The 21,471-nt window shown below is 42.2% G+C and overlaps 2 protein-coding genes across 2 annotated transcripts in view; both read left to right on the plus strand.

Annotated features, from left to right (window-relative positions):
- The window catches only part of LOC101486400 (endophilin-A1), a 62,793-nt gene that overhangs the window by 25,101 nt on the left and 16,221 nt on the right, over window positions 1-21,471 (plus strand). The window lies entirely within an intron of this gene.
- LOC143414079 (uncharacterized) lies at window positions 7,616-20,441 on the plus strand. The gene is made up of 3 exons (XM_076877730.1): window positions 7,616-8,391; window positions 8,737-9,656; window positions 20,355-20,441. The coding sequence occupies exons 1-3, from the start codon at window positions 7,842-7,844 to the stop codon at window positions 20,439-20,441; spliced, it is 1,557 nt and encodes a 518-aa protein (XP_076733845.1). The 5' UTR covers window positions 7,616-7,841.

Consider the following 21,471-nt stretch of genomic DNA (forward strand, 5'->3'; position numbering starts at 1 on the left):
ATAATTCAGACGCCCTCTACAGAAAAGGACAGAGCAGGCTGTACCTGCTGCGGAGACTCAGGTCTTTTGGAGTGAAAGGCCCACTCCTGAAACCTTCTATGACTCTGTGGTGGCCTCAGCCATTGTTTACAGTGTGGTCTACTGGGGTGGCAGCATCTCTGCTGGGGACAGAAAGAAACTAAACAGGCTGATCCGGAGGGCCAGCATTGTTCTAGGATGCCATTTGGACCCAGTGGAGGTGGAGATTGAGAGGAGAATGGTGGCTAAGCTGTCGTCCCTGTTGGACAACATCTCCCACCCCATGCAGGAGACTCTGACAGCACTGAGCAGCTATTTCAGTGGCTGTGGCACCCATGATGTGGGACGGAGAGATTTCGCAGGTCTTTCCTCCCCACTGCTGTCAGACTCCACAACAAAGACTTCAACTGACCAAACACACACAAATCCACACATGTGTAGCAGCAATAACACTAAGCAATAACACTAAGTGCAATACTCTTTTCTGACATTGTTGTATTATACTCAGTTGTATATAGCATTTGTATTTTATTTTATTCTATTCTATTGTGTACAATTTTGTACAGTATCTTATTCTTATCCTATTCCAGTGTTTTTTCTCATTTTTGCTATGTAACTTTGCACTGTCCGCTTTCTGCTGTGACAAAACAAATTTCTCATGTGTGAGACTAATATTGGTTATCTTATCTTATCTTACTTGATGCTCTGCAGCAGATTAATAAAACAGGCTGTAACTCAAACCAAGGCATATTATTACTCTGATAACGCCATTCAAAATGGTTCACAAAGCACCAACAGCACAAACACAGAGGTCCACGTACATTAGAGTAAATGAAGCCACCCAACAGCACTCGGACACGTCAACTAGAGCAGCAGAGTCCCTAATGTTAATTTTAAGCAGGAGCTCACATCACTTAGACTCACTTCACAAATTACAGCTATATTTGGTTTTAAAAACTCAAAACCTAAAAGCAAAACACAATCCTCCTGGAACTGCAGCTTTTAATACTTGAGCGTTGGCTTCACCTTTCAGCCCTGACTGCTGCTGCTCTCTTTATGGCTGCAAATATCTCACAATAGCGGCCCTACTGATTTTAAAAAAAAAAAAAAAGGGCTTCCAAACTCTTAAATGAAGTGTTGCATTTAGAATCAGAATCAGAAAGGGTTTTATTGCCAAATGTTGAGCAGGTTTACAACATTAGGAAATTGCTGCGGTGCTTCAGTGCAAACATACTGTCATAAAAATATAAAAATAAGAATAAGAATTAAAAGTGCTAAGTGGATAGATATATACATGATATATACATGAGTGCAGATGGTGATCAGTGCCAAACATGGAATGATGCAGTGAACACAGCGTAGGGTCATGTGTTAGTGGTGGGAACAGTCATACGGTTATTGTTCATGTGTCCAACAGCAGAGGGGAAGAAACTGTTCTTATGGCGAGAGGTTCTGGTGCGAATGGACCGGAGCCTCCTGCCTGAGGGGAGCAGGTCAAACAGACTGTGTCCAGGGTGAGAAGGGTCAGCTGAGATCCGAGCTGCACGCCGCAGTGTCCTGGAGGTGTACAGGTCCTGCAGAGATGGGAGTCTGCAGCCAATCACCTTCTCAGCAGAGCGCACAACACGCTGCAGTCTCTGTTTGTCCCTTATATGAAGAGCTTGCAGTAACTTAACAGGGCAAACAGCATGTTTTCTTCTGTGTTAATAAATTAGGTTGTGTTTGACATCATCAAATCTTTATTAATGAAAGGATTGAGTTTATGAGGTGATTTGTGGCCCTGCTGCATTTCCTTGCTCTTCTCCTTTTCCCTCTACCACTGCTGTTAATAATGCATGAGTGTTGGTTGGTGAGGTGCTTGTGTTGTCTGTGAGCTGCTGCAGTGCAGCTGGTCAAGGGCTTTCTGCTGGAATCTGAATGTCGCCTCTTGAGAATTAAATATGTGTCTGCAGAGCAGTGCAACCTGCAAGAATTATAATGCAACACGTGAGGCAATGATCCTCTGCTCCTGCTTTGTTTTTCTTTGCCCCTTCATGTCCTCCAGTCTTCAATTTTTTCATCTCCCTATTCTTTCTATCTCTTCTAATTCACCATGAGGCCCCTGATCCGATCTTTTCCTGTCCTGTCTAGATTACAATCTCTTTAGAATCATTTAGAGAGGTTCTGAGGAAGAGTTTAGATTCAGATAACGGGAATAAACAGTCCTCCAAAGACCTTGCAGGGTGTGTGATCTCCGTCTTTCCGAGGGTTTTCCTGCCCTTGGGTTGAATTTTTTTTAGGGGGTATTCATCCAAAACACACACTTCTTCAAAGCTTTGTGGTTTTCAAAGCGGAGTGATTCATGCTTCTGGTGTTTTTTCCAACATCCTTTTCATGCATTCTATGTGTGTCTCATTCTGCCTTCCTGTTTGGGGTCTGTAGAGAGGGTGGGGTCAGTAGTACAGAATAATAAAAAATAAAAATCAGCCATAATGTTCATTTTCTTGAAGTCGAAGGCCTATCAGAAGAGATAAAATACAGCTATAAAGGAAATATGATTCTTAAAAAGTGTTATTCCTCTGAGAGGAACCAAATAAATTAATAAGCTTCATATCCTGAGAACTGCAGTGTCTTAGTTAATATTATCAGGTTAAAGAACTTGTTTAAAATCAGTTTAAAACACCTGGATGAAAAATATGATCTTTCCTGCAAAATATAAATATTAATTTCACCCCATGAATACTGTTTTTCACACATAAAGCTACTTTTGGCTCATTCACTAGGGGTAGCCACCAGGGGTTGCCTTTCATGACACAACTATAGTGGGATTTTCGTCTCCTCCTGGACACGTGTAAGAAGCTAAATTGATCCAAAAAAAGTGCTAAAGTCAATATTTTTAATGAACAGGAGCTCAGAGGCCAAAAATAAAAGTTTTTGAAGAGCAAACCCATAGATAATTATGACACTGTGTTTTAGCTTCTTTCAGCACTTTTCTTTAGTTTTACAGCCAAAATATTTGTTGAAATTTACTGTAAATGTTATTATTTATTGATTAAGATGATAAATTATGGTCATTTACTTCCACTCAGACTCACTTGTCAGTTTTCAAATCCTCGTTCAAAGCATAAAGCCAAAATACTCCATTTATTAATGAACGGCTGGCAGTGGATGTCTTTTTATTGTATTCCTGATGCTCAGGGACGTGTTAAATTTGTGTGCAGTGATTGGTGGTTTGCTGGACTATTTCTTCTTGGTTTGTCCCAAATGTAACATATTCATCAAGAAGGACAATGTTGTTCTGCTCCCAAGAAGCCAAAAATGTAATTTTTCAAAGGCTTAACGTTTGGTTTAAAGAGACAACTGGCTCTGGTGGGTTTACTTTAGCATCAAAGTTTTAGTTTAGGCTGGCAATATATGTAATTAAGCTAAAGAAATAAAGAAACATAATGTTTACATTGTAACGTGTTACATCTGCAGCTCTCCAAACTGCACAAAAGGAACTGCCTGCGATTTCCACCTGCTCAGCAGAAACTTACAGACTTTTTTGGATTTAAAAAAAACTATTAAATACAGCACATAACCCATAACTGACAATGGCTTTTACTGTCCTAGAATTAATATTTTTCATTGGATAACTGAGAAATCCCATGCTGATGAAACTGTTATATAGATTTCTTACACAGAAGGGTAAATCACATCTTTTCTTGGTTTGTTTTCCGAGATTGTGTAATTTCTCTTTATTTCTCTAGCCTTCTTACTTCTCTGACCTCTTCCCTTCTCACTCATTGCCCCTCTGTCTCTGTAGATGTACTTTTATCCCCTCACACTGATTTTCAGCCCTGCGTGTCATAAAATATCAAAAAGCTATCACTCCCCTCTCTCAGTCTTTCATCCTGATTTACTGCAGGTCTAGTAACTACACCTCCCTCTCCCTCAGTGTGGTAATTGAAAGCCTGCTGCGCCTCACATTTTCTCTCTGAGGAGTAAATTGCGAGGAGACGACTCATAATTCCTCAGCTAAATAAAGCTGCAAGGAGCGGTTGGTGTTTAGGTTTCTCATTGTGAAGCTGATGGCGAAAGCTTGCGTAATTTTCCTGAACATTCACCAGCTTTCTACATCAGATGATATAACCATGGCTGCTGCTGGTAAAATAAATGGACCGTGTGTAGGAACCTGGCTCCGAGACAAAAGGCTCTCGGCACTTTGTGTAATAAAATCACCTCTGCCTGGCAGCAGTGCACAGAACAGGAGATTATACCGTAACACCTAATGAATCATATAAAAGCAGCACTGGACATTGTTTTAAGTGAAACTGTAGCTGACTAATGATCATGTTTGTCCAAACTGGATTCAACATGACACCAGGAGGTAATTAAAGTGACACCTGAGCTGTTTCACCATCGTGAATATTGAATATGAGGGATTTCCAAAGTTTTTTTAAGTTTCCTTAAAAATTCCCCAAAATATACAAACTTTCCAATCTCAGACCTACAAATAAGTTAACATAACTCTTTATTGTCATTGCACAGTCATACTTAGCACAATAGTACAACCAAATTGGAAAACTGTCCCACGTTGACACTAAACGCAACACAATAAACTTTAACGTGGATAAAAAGTGCAAAAAAGGTATGAATAATAAATTAAAGAATCAATATTCAGTGCGCATTATTGCCCCCCCAAAAATCCAAGGGGGTAATTAATCAGGTCAGCTGTTAGCCTTGATTAGTGTTGCAAATGCTGTCCTTGAGTCCTAACCCTAATCCTGCTTTTTACAGTTACAAAACAAGTCAAATTTCTGTAATGTTTTATTTTAATACTATATTAGTATTTGTTATAATCAATTAAAAGGGTAAATCTTAACATTGAGATTAAACTGTTTACATCTCACAAAACTAAAATCTTTTCATGTAAACAGACTACTTCATAGTTTAGTTTCTTGGCTTTTGGCATGGTTTGTAACTGAACAAATAAAACCAGAAAGCATTTTAATAACCAGTGACTGAGTACTGTATTTTTCGGAGGCGCATAAGGCGCATTAAGCTTAACAAAACAGTCAGATAAGCCAAACTTTACTCAACTAATTCAAGTTAAGTCATCTTTGAGTCCAGTCAAGTCATCTTTATTTATATAGCACATCTAAAAGAGGAATATAATGAAAAGAATTCTTCTTGCTTCCTCAACTTCCGCAGTGTTCATTTGACTTTGGGACCTGAAGCGGAGTTTGGACCCAGATTACTCTGCGAGGCTCCTGACTACAGTAGCCGTAATGCTCTGACAATCCATCAAGTGGTGCGGCATGAGCGCCGTGTACCACATAAAATCGGTTCGAGGTCAGTAAGCACAACCAGAATTCATACATAAGGTGCACCGGATTATAAGGCACACTGTCGATTTTTGAGAAAATTAAAGGAGTTTAAGTGCGCCTTATAGCCCGAAAAATACGGTAATGGTTAATGTAGATTTATTAGCTATTTTTGGCTTTGTTTCAGATTCCTGTCTGTCCTAGAAACCAATGATTCATCTGAAACTGGATAGGTTTGAATTGATATTTCTGCGTGCTGAAGGGGTCTTTCTCATCAGATGTCCTTTCATAAGCCTCCTGAAACTGCAGTGGCTCCACACTCATTTGAATCTGTACATTTGTGTCGCAGCATCAGCTTCCTGCCAGATTCACACTTAAATTGTAAACGTACTGAATGGGCCAACTGCAGCTGATGAATCAAACAAAGATGAACCTCGTATGCAGATGGCTGAGGATGGCGTGCTTACTCTGAAGCATTATTACTTCATTTAAATGAAACGCCCTACAGTGAAATACTCCTGACCCCCCCGATGAAAAAAACATTAACTTGTGAGTGCAGAGCTCCTTTACAGTGGCAGTAAATGAAGCAGCTTTAATGGTTTAAAGTGGTGCTTTGTCCTTGTGTACTTGAATGTATCACACTAATAATTATGGTAAATTATTTTTCCATAATAATTATGGACTACAAGTAGGGCTGGGTGATATGGCCTAAAATTCATATCGCGATATAATTTGAAGCACGTGCGGTAACGATATATATCACAATATATTCTTTTCTTCTGTATAACGTATTTTCCACACTATAAGGCACACTTAAAATCCTTTAATTTTCTCAAAACATTGAGACTGGACTGACTAACCAACACAAGCGCAAACACACTGACCTACACCACCAAACCATCGCACACACCAACCTGTAAATGCTCTTTTGCACAATATTATTACTAGATATATTATATATTATTATTATTATTATTTTTTTTTTTTTTTTTTTTGCACTAACTTGTCTTGTAGCACCTTGGTTCCTGGAGGAACGTTGTTTCGCCTCACTGTGTATTTTTAAACTGTATATGGTTGAAGTGACAATAAAGTTGAACTTGAACTTGAACTTGAAAAATCGAGATTGTGCCTTATGTATGAATTCTGGTTGTGCTTACTGACCTCGAACCGATTTTTGGCGTGCAGAAATCTGTTAAAAAATATGTTTTAGTACAACTTTGGTAAGCCGCACTGCATGATGGATTGTCAGAGCATTACGGCTGCCGTAGTGAGGAGCTTTGTGGAGTAATCTGGGTCCAAAACTCCGTCCACTCTAGGTCCCAAAGTCAAACGAACACTGAGAGTTAAAAACGGTCTAAATTCTTTCATCTTTAATAAAATCATCAGCGTTGCTGCTTTAGCAGGTGTAACAATTAAGTTTTACATCCATGCATCCATGAAAACAGAAGTTATTAAATTTAACGGAGTTAGAAGTTAACAGGAAGTTAGCTCGCTAGTTTCCACCTAAACATGACATACCATGTTCTGACTGAGAGATTTTTGAAACTAATTAAAACATACAGCTCTGCTACCACTTCCAACATAAATGAAGACAGAAAACTAAACAGCAGTGGCGTTTGCAGGGTTACTGAAGTTGGACTACCTGGTATATAATGATGATGATGCTAGCGACACAGATATGTTAGCATAACATTAGCACAGTGAAGCTGGAGGATGAACGCCAACTTTTTTTCCACTCGATAAAAGTTAACGTGAGGGATTCTGGTGGTCAGGGACAAATGCAATCGCATAGCAGGATACTATACACGGGCCAAACTTCAGTCAGGAGAACAACTGAGATTATTCATCCACAATACGAGGTTAGTTATTAATATACTGCAACAACATGGGAATAGAACAGCTGCGAGAGAATTCAACATTAATGAATCAATGTTACGGAAGTGGAGGAAGCACAGTTTTTGGCTTTCCCCATATTTCAAAAGTGCATCTCTTTGCTATGACTGTTGCCCGCCATAATTTGCAGATGATAATTGTTGTAGCCGCTGCGATGCTTTCGACCAATACAGGCGCAGCTTGATGACATCATCAACATGCGCTATCGCGATAGAGCGGTATAGTCAAAATCTCTATCGTTGGCCAAATTTATATAGTTTCTGTCGTATATCGTTTATATAAAATTAAAAAAAAACATCAAGATGGCGCTGGAGTGACGGCAGCCTTTCCAAGTAGCTCTGCAACACCGCACCTTTTTTGTTAACTTTAACTTTTTAGACTAGGCTTTTCAAACTTTTTTTTCACCTTCCTCTACTTATACCTCTTAGATATAGCAATACAAGATGGATAATGCACTTTTTAAAACTTCTGGAACCAGTTCCTTCATCTATTCGAGAGCGGAGCTGCTGGCACTAAAAACAAAGGGACAGACCGGCATGCGACACAACATCCCGGCCGAGCTAAAGAGGAGCTACAGAGGCTGCAAAGCTGGAGCGAGGAGAGCGGATCACCGGAGGCGATTCACTGTCAATCCCGACAGTGATCATGGGCAACGTGAACTCGTTACAGAATAAGATTGATGAACTGTGCGCTCTGAACAACCACAGACTATACCGTGAGTGCAGCTTGTTTATCTTCACGGAGACGTGGCTAACCGAGCTAACGCCGCAGGCTAACGTAGACCTATGCGGTTTCACATCCGTGAGAGCCGATAGGGACACGCAGGCCAGCGGAAAAAGCAGACTCATTGTCTACGTTAACAACAGATACTGTAACCCTGGACACGTCTCCGTTAAAGTTTCGGTATGCCGTCCGGACCTGGAGCTGCTAGCTGTTAGCTTGCGGCCATATTATCTACCTCGGGAGTTCAGTCATGTGATCTGTGTGTGTGTTTACATCCCTCCGAGGGCCGACGCAACAGCTGCCTGTGAGAAAATACACACAGTCACAGCAAGACTTCAGACACAAAACCCCGAGGCTTTCATTATTATATCTGGAGACTTTAACCATGCCACACTGGACTCTACTCTGGCTGCTTTTCACCAGTTTGTGAATTGTCCCACAAGGAGCAACAGGACAATTGACCTACTGTATGCTAATGGTAAATGGTAAATGGCCTGTATTTATATAGCGCTTTACTAGTCCCTAAGGACCCCAAAGCGCTTTACATATCCAGTCATCCACCCATTCACACACACATTCACACACTGGTGATGGCAAGCTACATTGTAGCCACAGCCACCCTGGGGCGCACTGACAGAGGCGAGGCTGCCGGACACTGGCGCCACCGGGCCCTCTGACCACCACCAGTAGGCAACGGGTGAAGTGTCTTGCCCAAGGACACAACGACCAAGACTGTCCAAGCCGGGGCTCGAACCGGCAACATTCCGATTACAAGGCGAACGCCCAACTCTTGAGCCACGATCGCCCCAACGTAGACCTAATGTGAGAGATGCATACAGAGCCACCCCCCTCCCCCCACTAGGGAAGTCAGACCACAACCTGGTTTACCTACAGCCACAATACACACCCCTCGTCCAAAGGCAGCCGGTCACAACGCGCTCCATCCGGAGATGGACCCCAGAAAAGGAGGATGCTCTGAGGGACTGTTATGACACCACAGACTGGGATGTGCTCCTGAGCCCACATGGTGAGGACATAGAGGGGGCGACACACTGTCTTACAGACTACCTCAACTTTTGTGTGGACACGGTCGCCCCTGCTAAGACGGTACGGTGTTATCCTAATAACAAACCGTGGGTAACACAGGAAGTCAAAGCTGTCCTCAACATGAAGAAGAAGGCTTTCAGGAGCAAAGTGAAGGAGGAGATGAAGGCAGCACAGCGGGAGGTGAAACGCTGCCTGAGGGAAGCAAAGGACACCTACAGGAGGAAGGTGGAGCAGAAGTTGGAGAGGAACAATATGAGGGAGGTCTGGAATGGTGTGAAAACCATCACAGGCCACAACACCAAGAAAAGCACAGTGGGGGGGACTGTGGAGAAGGCAAACGAACTTAACAACTTCTTCAACAGGTTTGACCAGCCCACAACCCCCCCACCCTCACCTTCACTACAGAGTCCAATCCCCACTCTCCTACCTCCCTCGCTTCCCCCCCTTCCTGACACCATGACACCCCCCTCCTCCAATCCCTCTCTCAGCAGCAAGACATCTCCCCCCCTCCCCTCTTCCCAAACATCTCCCAGTGTCACAGTGGATCAGGTCAGGAGACAACTGAGGAAGCTTCGCCCCAGAAAGGCAGCAGGCCCAGACAAGGTGTGTCCTAGGATGCTAAAGGCGTGTGCTGCTGAACTTGGGGAGCCGCTACAACGAGTCTTTAACCTCAGTCTGCGACTGGGGAGAGTGCCCGCACTATGGAAGACATCCTGCATCGTCCCGGTCCCCAAAAAGAACCGGCCCAATGAGCTGAATGACTTCCGACCGGTGGCACTGACATCACATCTTATGAAGACTCTAGAGCGGCTCTTCCTCAACCTCCTCCGACCACAGGTACAACATGCCCAGGACCCACTACAGTTTGCATACAAGGCGGGTGTTGGAGTGGAGGATGCCATCCTGTACCTCCTACACAGAGCCCACTCACACCTGGATGGGGGAAAAGGCACGGTCAGGATCCTGTTTCTTGACTTTTCCAGTGCCTTTAATACCATCCGGCCCTGTATGCTTCAAGAAAAACTGAACAGGATGGAGGTGGACCCCTGCCTGGTGGCTTGGATCTCCGACTACCTCACCAACAGACCACAGTACGTCAGGCTGAAGGACATCACGTCTGACACAGTGGTCAGCAGCACAGGAGCACCACAGGGAACTGTGCTGTCCCCTCTTCTCTTCACCCTGTACACCTCTGACTTCTGCTACAACTCTGAATTATGCCACATTCAGAAGTTTGCAGATGACACAGCCATCATGGGGTGTATCTGGGATGATCAGGAAGAGGAGTACAGAAGTCTGGTGAGGAACTTTGTCGCATGGAGTCACACAAACCACCTGCAACTCAACACCTCAAAGACTAAGGAACTGGTTGTGGACTTCGGGAGGTCTAGAGCAGGTCCACTGCCGGTTCAGATAGAGGGGGAGGAGGTGGAGGTGGTCAACAAGTACAAGTACCTCGGGCTGTGGGTGGACAATAAACTGGACTGGTCATGCAACACAGAGCACCTGTATAAAAAAGCCCAAAGCCGACTGTACTTCCTCAGGAGGCTGAGGTCTTTTAACATCTGCAGGAAGCTCCTGAGGATGTTTTACCAGTCGGTGGTTGCTGGAGTACTTTTCTATGCTGTGGTGTGCTGGGGGAGCAGCACAGCAAAGAAGGACTCATCCAGGCTGGAGAAACTGATCAGGAGGGCTAGCTCTGTGGTCGGCATGAAGCTGGACACTCTGGTGACAGTGGCAGAGAAAAGGACATTAAAGAAACTGATGGACATTATGGACAATGCCAGGCATCCTCTGCACACGGCCATTAACAACCAGAAGAGTCTGTTCAGTGACAGGTTGCTTCTCCCCAAGACAAGAACTAACAGACTTAAAAACTCCTTTGTCCCACACGCCATCAGACTGTTTAACTCCTCTCTGGAGGGGAGAGGGAGGGGAGACAGGAGGACAAAGGAGGGGGGAACAACTAAGCTGTAGTGCCTCTTCACCTCACTGTGCAATACCTTTTGTGCAATACTTTTGTAAATAGTCAACGGTGCAATAGACTCAATACTTGAAATGTGCAATTCACTTGTATTTTTATTTTTATTCCTATTTATCCCCTTCGTATATTTTATTTATATTGTCTCTGTATTTATATATATATATTATATATATGTGTGTGTGTGTGTGTGTGTGTGTATATATATATGTGTGTGTGTATATATATATGTGTGTGTGTGTGTATATATATATTAGGGGTGCAACGATATTCGTATTGATATTGAACCGTTCGATACAGTGCTTTCGGTTCGGTACGCATATGTATCGAACAATACAATTTTTTTCAATTTTTTTTTTTTTTTTTTTTTTTTTTTGTGTCCCGTTTGGATCTATAGCCATCAGAATTGTTGTCTTGAGGCCAAGAAAGATGCCAAGAGGATTTATTTTAAGTGGATCATCATATTGGTCCATTTGATTGACCTTTATTATAATTATGAATTTATTTTATTTTCAGTTGCAAACGGGACAGACATGACTGTGGGATAGGACAGGGGGAAAGAATGAAAGAAAGAGGGGGAGAGAAAGAAAGAAAACCAAAGGGGAGAAAAAAAAAAAGAACAATACAAAATTTGTAATTTATTTTATCAACTTTCCTTCTGACGATGCTGTCTGTGTTGAGCGCTCAGTGAATCTGCATTTGACTACTCCGCCTAGGCTCGAGAGTGCAGCCTAGGCGGAGTAGTCGAACGCAGATTCACTGAGCACTCAACACAGACAGCATGGTCAGAAGGAAGAGCGCAGGGCAAGCTAGCGAGACAGAAGTGGACCTCCCCACCCTCATTCAGATCTGGCGTTTGGAATTATTTTGGTTTTCATGTGACGTATGACCCTGAAGGTAAGCGAGTCATGGACTAAAGTAAAACAGTATGTTGGATGTGCCATGCAATGCTCAATTACATGGGTGGGAGCTAGTGTGTTAGCGCAGTTAGCTCGTTAACGTGTTGGCCGTCTAGCCCCTCTGTATAGGGTAGCTCGTTAACGGAGATTTGCCGTGTTGTGGCGTTAAGGTTATTTCAACGAGATTAACCTGAAAGCACTAGTGGGAACACAACGAATATGACTGCACATTTACACCGACATCATCCTAGTGCAAAGACAAAAACAACAAGCATGCATGCTACAAACTTTAGCCGAGTCATTTAGACAGCTGTTAGCACAGGATTCTCCTTATGGAGACCTGATATGTTTAATATGCTGCTGAGAATATAGCCCAGAAGAAGCGGATAGTATAGCTTTTATTTTGGAAAGAGACATTTCTCTGTAATAAACTCTCTTTTCCAAAGATGAGTGATTCCTCAATCAGATACAGGGCTCGCAATATCGCTAGCCCGACGTCCCGGGGCTATCTCTGCCCTGCCTGTCGGGCTATTGTAGGAAGGAAAAATATATGTCAATGCTTTTGCATTCTTTCAGAAATGTAGCTGGGTAATTATGTCATTGGCATCGGTGAGCCACTGTGAATATGTGACATATTGAAATCGTGTTTGAATTTGCGCTTGTTTTTTTTGCTTTCACTTTGCAATCGCGCGAACTGTGTATAGAGAGCGACAGCACTGATCTGTGAGTGATGATAATTTGTGCACCAATTCCTCTGACATCGTCTTATTAATTGTTAGCTTACTATGCAAACATGACAAGTGAAATCTCCCGCAGCTTAAACATGTGAGAGGTTGATCGCGCAGAGAATCGCTGAGCTTATGTGAGTGCGGCAGGATATATATTTCACTACGATGACCTGGATGACTGAGAACCTTCACAGACAGATATATATTTTAGTTCTGCTGAGCCAAATAAGACAGGTCAGGGTGAAGAAGTGACAGCCAAAGAAAAGCTTACCACAAAACGGAGAAGTTATGACAAATCAGACTATAAGGCAAAAAGAAAGTGCAGCTTTATGGTTTCATGGACAAAAGAATTTCTGTGGCTGCAATATGACGAGCTAAAAAACAACACGCACAAGGGTTAGGGTTAAATTTAAAAACTGTACTTTTGTGTTAAAATATATATTTATAATTTTAATAAATGACAAATTAAAAAGGCATGAACATTTTTTTTGTATCGAAAAAATATCGAACCGTGACACCAAAGTATCGAACCGAACCGAACCGTGAATTTTGTGTATCGTTGCACCCCTAATATATATATATATATATATATATATATATATATATATATATATATATATGCCACATGCATGGAGGGTTTCACCCCAAGTCCAGCACCCTGAGGCTGTACGCTAAGCGGAAGGAAGGGGGCCGGGGACTGGTGAGTGTCAGCACCACAGTCCAGGTTGAGACAACGAACATCCAAGAATACATTGGGAAGATGGCCCCAACTGACCGAGTGCTCAGTGAATACCTCAGGCAGCAGAAACCCAAGAAAGAGGAGGGAGACGAGGAACCATCATGGAAGCACAGGCCCCTGCACGGTATGTACCACCGGCAGATAGAGGAGGTGGCTGATATCCAGAAATCCTACCAGTGGCGGGACAAAGCTGGACTGAAAGACAGCACAGAGGCACTAATCGTGGCAGCACAAGAACAAGCTCTGAGCACAAGATCCATAGAGGCTGGGGTCTATCACACCAGGCAAGACCCCAGGTGCAGGCTGTGTAAAGATGCCCCAGAGACAATCCAGCACATAACAGCAGGGTGCAAGATGCTAGCAGGCAAGGCATACATGGAACGTCATAACCAAGTGGCCGGCATAGTGTACAGGAATATCTGTGCCGAGTATAACCTGGAAGTCCCGAGGTCAAAATGGGAGATGCCCCCAAGGGTGGTGGAGAATGACCGAGCTAAGATCCTGTGGGACTTCCAGATACAGACGGACAAAATGGTGGTGGCTAACCAACCGGACATAGTGGTGGTAGACAAACAGAAGAAGACGGCCGTAGTGATCGATGTAGCGGTTCCGAATGACAGCAATATCAGGAAGAAGGAACACGAGAAGCTGGAGAAATACCAAGGGCTCAGAGAAGAGCTCGAGAGGATGTGGAGGGTGAAGGTAACGGTGGTCCCCGTGGTAATCGGAGCACTAGGTGCGGTGACTCCCAAGCTAGGCGAGTGGCTCCAGCAGATCCCGGGAATAACATCAGAGATCTCTGTCCAGAAGAGCGCAGTCCTGGGAACAGCTAAGGTACTGCGCAGGACCCTCAAGCTCCCAGGCCTCTGGTAGAGGACCCGAGCTTGAAGGATAAACCGCCCGCAGGGGCGTGCTGGGTGTTTTTATTTATATATATATATATATATATATATATATATATATATATATATATAAATATATATAATATTCTGTAACTCTGTAACTTCTGTCGGTGCTGTGCTTTTTTGGAAATCAAATTTCCCACAGGAACCCACCCGAGGGATTAATAAAGTTCTATCTAATCTAATCTAATATCGTCCACCCCTAACTACAAGTTCAGCTGTTCTTTCCTAAATGCAGTAAAATGAAAACTAGTGATACAGCGTGCTGGGTTGAGGGTCATTAAAAATGCTTAATTATCTTTTATTACCAAATAAAAAATTTCAAAGGCCAGAATCACCAGAAATTTCAAAATATTGATGGAGATATAAATGTTTGTTTTTCTATAAATCAACCTTATTACATTTTGGCATAACAGCCTGCCATCAATCCAGCCTTTTATCCATCTACAGTTCAAGATGGCGTTTGAGTGTTTTGGCAGCCGTTCAGACTGATAGATGAGCTGACTCCGGCTGCCAACCTTTACTCTCCCTGATTGCCCAATTCCCTTCCAAACAAGATTTATGTCAGCTGGAGGAAAAGCTATCTTCTCTCTCTGCTGGCAAGGTGCCACAACCTTTGACCTTTGACCTCTTCGCTGTCGTTCCTGTTATGGCAGTCTTGTAATTAGGTTTATTTTTTTGTGGCATCAGTTGGAGTGAGTCAGCAAAAAAAAGAGAGGGGTGAGGGGGAAATCAAGGACAGAGAGAGGATGGAAAGGAGAGAAAATGATAACGAGCAACTGTGGAGGTGGAGAGATGTAGAACAGATGGGGTTTGTTAATGCCTCAGTGGTCTAAAAGGTGGTTAGCTTTTACTGTCTGTGTTTCTGTTTGTGTGTGGGAGGTTGTGGGTGTGAAATGACTTTCTCTAGAAGCACCCACTGGGTCCATTTTTGAGTTTTTATGTGTTTAAAGCCAAAAAAGTTACTTTTTCTGTGATTTGTCGAGTAAAAAAAATCCAAATCCACTAATCCTCCAAGGGTAAATAAGGGATAGACACAACTACCAGGATGGCAACTTTTCTAACTTTTTTGGAGTCTAAATTTTGAAGCCTTAACATTAGCAAATGGTTGCTGCCACTTTGACTTTCTTGAAGTCAAAAGTGGACATATTCACATGAGAAGGTAGAGTCCTAAGTTGTCAGCTACTGCTAGCAAACATGGTTAGCAAGCTGTATCCGTACAGTAATTAGAATATCACTCACCAAAACTACAGCTGGAGGATTTGTTGGATGGTATTTTAGTACAAGTACAAATAATATCATGGAAAATAGTCATAAAGGCACCAACAACATAAACAAGAGGTCCTTTAAAAAAGAAAAATCACCTAGTGGGGAAAGTGTATCCATAAGGACTAAACCATTATTTACTTGGAAGGAGCTTGGAAGGAAAAGGACTCTCCGCCATTGTTCTTAGAACTGGAGAAGATTCTCGGATGAGAGGTTCAGTCCAGTTGCTTTTCTTTCCAAGCTCCTTAGATTACCAAGACCTGGATGACTGAAAACCTCCCCAACCTTGCACCATTAACATGTTTATTTTTTATTTGAAGTTGGCCTTGAACCTCTATGGCAGCAGTGTCCAACTCCAGGCCTCAAGTGTCAGTGTCAGCGGCAGTTTATGACACTTTACAGGAAGGGCCAGAGTCGTCTCTATTTTTTGAGGCGACTGAGGTCCTTCAACATCTGCCAGAAAATGCTGAGGATTTTCTATGAGTCTGTGGTGGCCAGTGCGATCCTCTATGCTGTTGCATGCTGGGGGAGCAGGCTGAGGGTCGCAGATGCCAACAGACTTAATAAACTGATCCGTAAGACCAGCAATGTTGTGGGGATGGAGCTGGACTCCCTCAAGGTGGTGTCGGAGAGGCGGATGCTGTCCAAGATAAAGACAATGTTGGATAACACCTCCCACCCACTCCATGACATGTTGGTCAGTCACAGGAGCTCGTTCAGTGAGAGACTGAGATTACCGAAAAGCACCACTGAACGACACAGGAAATCATTCCTGCCTGTGGCCATCTCCCTGTACAACGCATCCACTTAACACACTGTTTGCTGCTACAGCTACACATGTTTCTTTTCCAAATATTTATTTATAAGTGACTTATGTATGTATGTATGTATATATATGTATATATTGTACTATTCTTAGTTAGCGTATTGTCTGTCTTGTCTTAATGTTGGTTTAAAATGGAGCACTGTAACAAAAAATAATTTCCCCCAGGGATCAATAAAGTATTCTGATTCTGATTCTGATTCTGATTTCTGCAATGGCTTCATTTTTCAGCTCTGAAGCCTTGGAGGCTAAGCAGTAACCTCCTGGGCTGAAAACTGAGAAGCAGTTTCAGTTCAGCAGTTTAGCTCCTGCTTCTTTAAGACAACTTTCCTATGATGCCTGCTCCTTGTAAAGTTCATTGGAGGAAGCAAGCTACCCTAGTGGTGACCCCTTGTAAATAAGGGAGCGGCATTATTAAACCTTGTTAAACGAAACCTAGCTCAGTAGACTTGTCTACCAATTAGACGATCAGTGGTTCAATCCCCAGTCTCTTTAGGTAAAGCCCCCAGAATTCTCCTGTATGCATTCATCAGAGTGCAAGTCTGTATGTGTGAAATACAGAAAGTGCGTAAATGTTAAAATAAAGAGGGTGTAGCCTGTAATTAAAAGCATTATAAGTACTCAGAAAGCAATACATGAGTAACAGTGCAGTCAGTTTACCATAAACACTCATGTTTATGCAACAGGAAATAAGAAAAAGCAGTATCGGTCCTCTTGAAGGCATGTGTTTTTGTTTTTCAAAATCTGACGCCTAAAGCATAGAGCTGCTCATGTGTTCATGATCGTCGGTAGTGCGTATGCTTTTTGTGACCTGACAAAGACTGAATGGCACAGAAATATTGTTCGTGTTAATCAGATTGTATTTCTGCTGTAATCTGTCATGTTTACACTGTGCTCGAGGTTAAATGTGTTGTCATCACTTTATCAGGGTTTTGTTTAGTATCTGGTATCTCCGTGAAGGCAGCTTTGACTCAAAAACAGACTAATGTCATGTTTTTAAAATTAGATGTGACAGCCTGGAATCGGTGAAGGAGTGATAATTTGATTAGCGCCTGTTGCTCCGGTGTTCCCGGTAGAGTAAATCAGCTCATCAGTTATATGTAATTGTGGTGTTAAGCAAATCTCTCTTCTATCTGTGCTGTGATTCACTCTTTGCATTATCAAGTACAAAAATAAACTGTATCTAAACAAAATCATGCTGTTATTGAGATGTACACGGTGCTGTTTTCCACAGTTGGTTGAGGTATTTTACAGTAAAACACTGTGTGTTTGTGAAAGTCGCCACTCCTCAACAACTGCAGCTGCACACTGTTTTTACCATGCTGTAATGAAGGAGTGTAGGAAGGTGCTTTAAATGTGTGCTGTCAAATCAACGAAACACTCCCCCAAAAAATTATTTTTCTAGTGCCAGTAGCACTTGTAGGTGTAGGTTGTTTTCTGTGTTTAAAAACAGCCTAATCGTCTGGTGATGAAGTTTAATTGGTGTGTTTACTGCTGTGGAAATTATAGTGAGATGCCTTGTGAATTGCAGAGGCACCCACACACAAAGGTATAATTCTTTTATAATAGATTGTGACAAAAGCCATATTTGTTTATGTTTTTTTTCCTTTTATATGCTTGGCCTTTCTGGGTTAAACAAAAATGTAGTGATTTGGTTTTCGCTTCATACAAGTCTAACAAAGGGTCGGTCAGATCTGTGTTCAGTATACCAAAGGGGTCGGTAACAGCAGCGGTCCCCAACCCCTGTGCCATGGACCGGAGTCGTTTGGTACCGGGCTGCGAGAGTTGAGGCTTGGGTGTGAAATCTTTTGGTTTTCAGGGTTTTTATCAATTTTTGCATTATTTTTTTAATTGTTTTTATCGTTAACTTGGTTTCCCTGGATCTTTTCAATCAATCAAAGCTTTATTCGTCACATGCAGGTTGCCCTGCAGTGAAATGGGAATCCCCCCGACCTTACACATATAGCACAAACATTACATGTGTGTTATGAATAAATCTTCTTTTTTTTTGGTACTGGTACTGGTTTTATTTTGTTGTATTTATCCATGACACCTTAAAGGCCGGTCCCTGAAAATATTGTCGGACATAAACCGGTCCGTGGCACAAAAAAAGGTTGGGCTGCTGGGTAACAGGAAAAGCTAGCATTGCGTGCATGGATGGCGAAAGCTAACAGTGTCAACAGGTTGGAGATCTAAGAACCCTAATCCCTAGAATCATGTGATCTTGGACTTTTGAAGGATGTTCACTGAAGTTAGGCCCTGAGCTGGCAACACTGTTGCCTCACAGCAAGATGGTTCGAGGCTGTAAGCTAGCTGGGGTGTTTGCATGTTTCCCCTGTGCCTGTGTGGGTTCCCTCCTGGAGTTTCCTCGCACAGTCCATATACCTGAATGTTGGGTTATCTAGTGATTCTTTATTGGCTAAAGGTTAGGTAGAATGGTGACCTGTCCACCTAGTAGCAACTGAGATTGACCTAGAGCTCCTGCGACACTGGAGTGGATAAGCTGTGGTGAATTGATGGAAGTTTCTCAGAGTGTTGAAGACTTTGAGTTTTCACATTTTGCAAAGCCAACCAATGGGACAGCCAGTCATCGAGCTGTAGGTTTAAAGCGCTGAAGTTTAGCCTCATGTTACCTTATTAGCCTCTTCCTCAGGCTGAGGGATACAGCTTATTAAATTAACACTGGTGTCAGATCAGTAACCAGTATCAGCAGATGCCTAAAGCCCTGTATTGAAATAGGAAAAAGGTTAAAAACATTATGGAGGTACAGTGAGACCTCGAGAGCTCCAGAAATGTGAATTTTCCCTCAAACCAAACTTACATTTTTTGCTAACATGGTGTGAAACTCTGTGAAGAAAACCTGACTTTGCACCTTTCTAGATGATGTACAGCTTGCAGTGTTTCCACTCTAAAAGATGGAAAAATAAACATCAGCGAGGTGTAAACGTGGGTCGTCACATACAGCATGGAAGGACAGTAAGAGGGAAATATTACAAGAAAGCAACACTGCTGAGAGAGAAGCAGTTACATAACAGCGTGTCAGCGCGCCGCTCCGCAGCCGCCTTGCAGACGACAGGAGGGCTGCCAATGTGTGTGTTTGGTTCTCAGAAATATGAAAGGATGCAGTCAGCTCCCTGTCTCCATGGTAACTGCATCTTCCTCCTCATCTGTCTGTACTGCTCACTTTCTTTCCCCGCTATTGTTTTTCATTATTTTTACATTTTCATCATTTCTATTTTTTCATTATTATGTCGCCTCGCTCTCTCTGCCTGTCTGAGAGACCCACTCAGCCTTGTGTCATAACAAGCACACACAGGTGCTCAGGTGCACAAGCCGTTACATAAACAAGCACATATTTATCTTTATGCTTGCATGGCTTGTTGCTTTGATGAAGATGTGTGACATCTGCTGTACCAGACACATATTTAGCTGCTCATTCCACGAATTGCATGTTTTCATAATTTGCCTCCATGTGTGCAGAAATGGAGAAACAAGTCTTACCAGAAAAGTCCACTTTAATTTTTACCTTTGGTATGACTACATATGTTACTGTTGCTGCTAAAGTGGAGTTACTTTTGACTACTGCATATCCAGTTCATTGGCTCCTATCCAAGTGATCATTTTTAGAGGTTATGAAATTCAATCAGTCAATCAAATGTTTATTTCGAACATATAAGCAACAGGTCTTAGTAACCATAAAACCAAACCAAAAACAAAAAATAAATAAACATAAATCACTGAAAGCATATTTACACGAACAAAAAAACAAATGTTGATGATTTCCTGTTGGAAAAGGAGTCAGAAGAACCAAATGTTTATTCATTCTTGCCTCCCGATCTTCACTGTGGGTTGCAGTGGGTAGGGATATCTGGGTTCTGTCACATCTATGTGTTGGTGTTTGGGCTCTAATTTGGGTGGTTGATGGGTGTAGGAGTTTCCTCACTGAGTGAACCACTATACTGCCTGTTTGTATTTGTTGTTGGGTTTTTGTTTTTTTCTTCTCTGGCCTTGCTCGAGTGTTTTGTTTCTGGATGTCTTTTGCCTTTTTAGGTAGAAGAGATGGTAGTCGGGGTTGCTCGTGCCATAATGCTAAACAACATTCACACAGGATTCATGTTAGCTGAATTTGGTAGCTAGAGCAATGGGGTATGTTGCTTAGTTTTCTTAATTAGTCTTATTTGTATTACATAAACAATGAAATTACATTATTCTGTTTTGTAAAAAAAAAAACAAAAGTCCAAATTGCAGACTGTTAATGTTTACAATATGTATATTTAATTAGTTTTTACTTTATTTGATGGAACTTTATTTTTTGTCATTCTAACATCATACTTTAATCATGCAGCACATTTGAATCGGTTGAATCGTGTATGAAACTTAAGAGAAATGTTTGGCAACTGTTTCCGATGATCATTTTACGGTTTCTTATAGTACTGCAATAGTGGCAACAGCAGTTCAGATATTCATTTTCACCCGTCACGCATGAGCATACATAAGTGCAGCTGTCTGCTGTTGTTGCCATATGTTGTTTTTATGCATTTGTTTACTGGTATCTACTGCATAGATAAGTGGAAAGGTGCACATGTGTTCACTAAGCTGTGGGTGTCTGATATGAGTCACGATTGTGGAAAATCCCTCTCTCCTCCTTCCCTGCAACCTGAGGCGATTAGCAAGCAAGCAGTGTCACTCTGCAGCAAGTCCCTCTCCTACAGTGACAAGCAGAGCAGAACAAAGATCTATATATAAGCAAGGCAATATCTATAACTCACTGAGCATCAGTGTGATTACAGTCAGATGGAGGTCACAGCATTTGTGATGAGTCTGCTGTCTTTGCTGTGCAGACTTCATTCGCTCCACTGTGTCTTTGTTATTACAGACAGGGCTGTAGTTGTGTAACGTTAAGTCCTGCTTTTTTTGTTCAGTCTGAACTCTACAAGAGGAGATTTTTAGAGGAAATAATCACATTTTGGTTAAGTGAAGAAAAACTGGTACTGCTTGTTTTGAAAGAGATGAATTACTTGAGGTTACTTTGTGTCGTTTGTTGGTGGTCTGTGGACTCTTTGTGGTTAATTATGCTTGTCTTTAGGATCATTTCAGTAATTAAGTGTGTCTTTGTGTTTGTTTTGTCTCTTAAGTGTTTAATTTCCTTACTTCACAGGGGTGTCTG

Source organism: Maylandia zebra, linkage group LG3 (assembly GCF_041146795.1).
Source record: "Maylandia zebra isolate NMK-2024a linkage group LG3, Mzebra_GT3a, whole genome shotgun sequence".
Taxonomy (NCBI): Eukaryota; Metazoa; Chordata; class Actinopteri; order Cichliformes; family Cichlidae; genus Maylandia; species Maylandia zebra.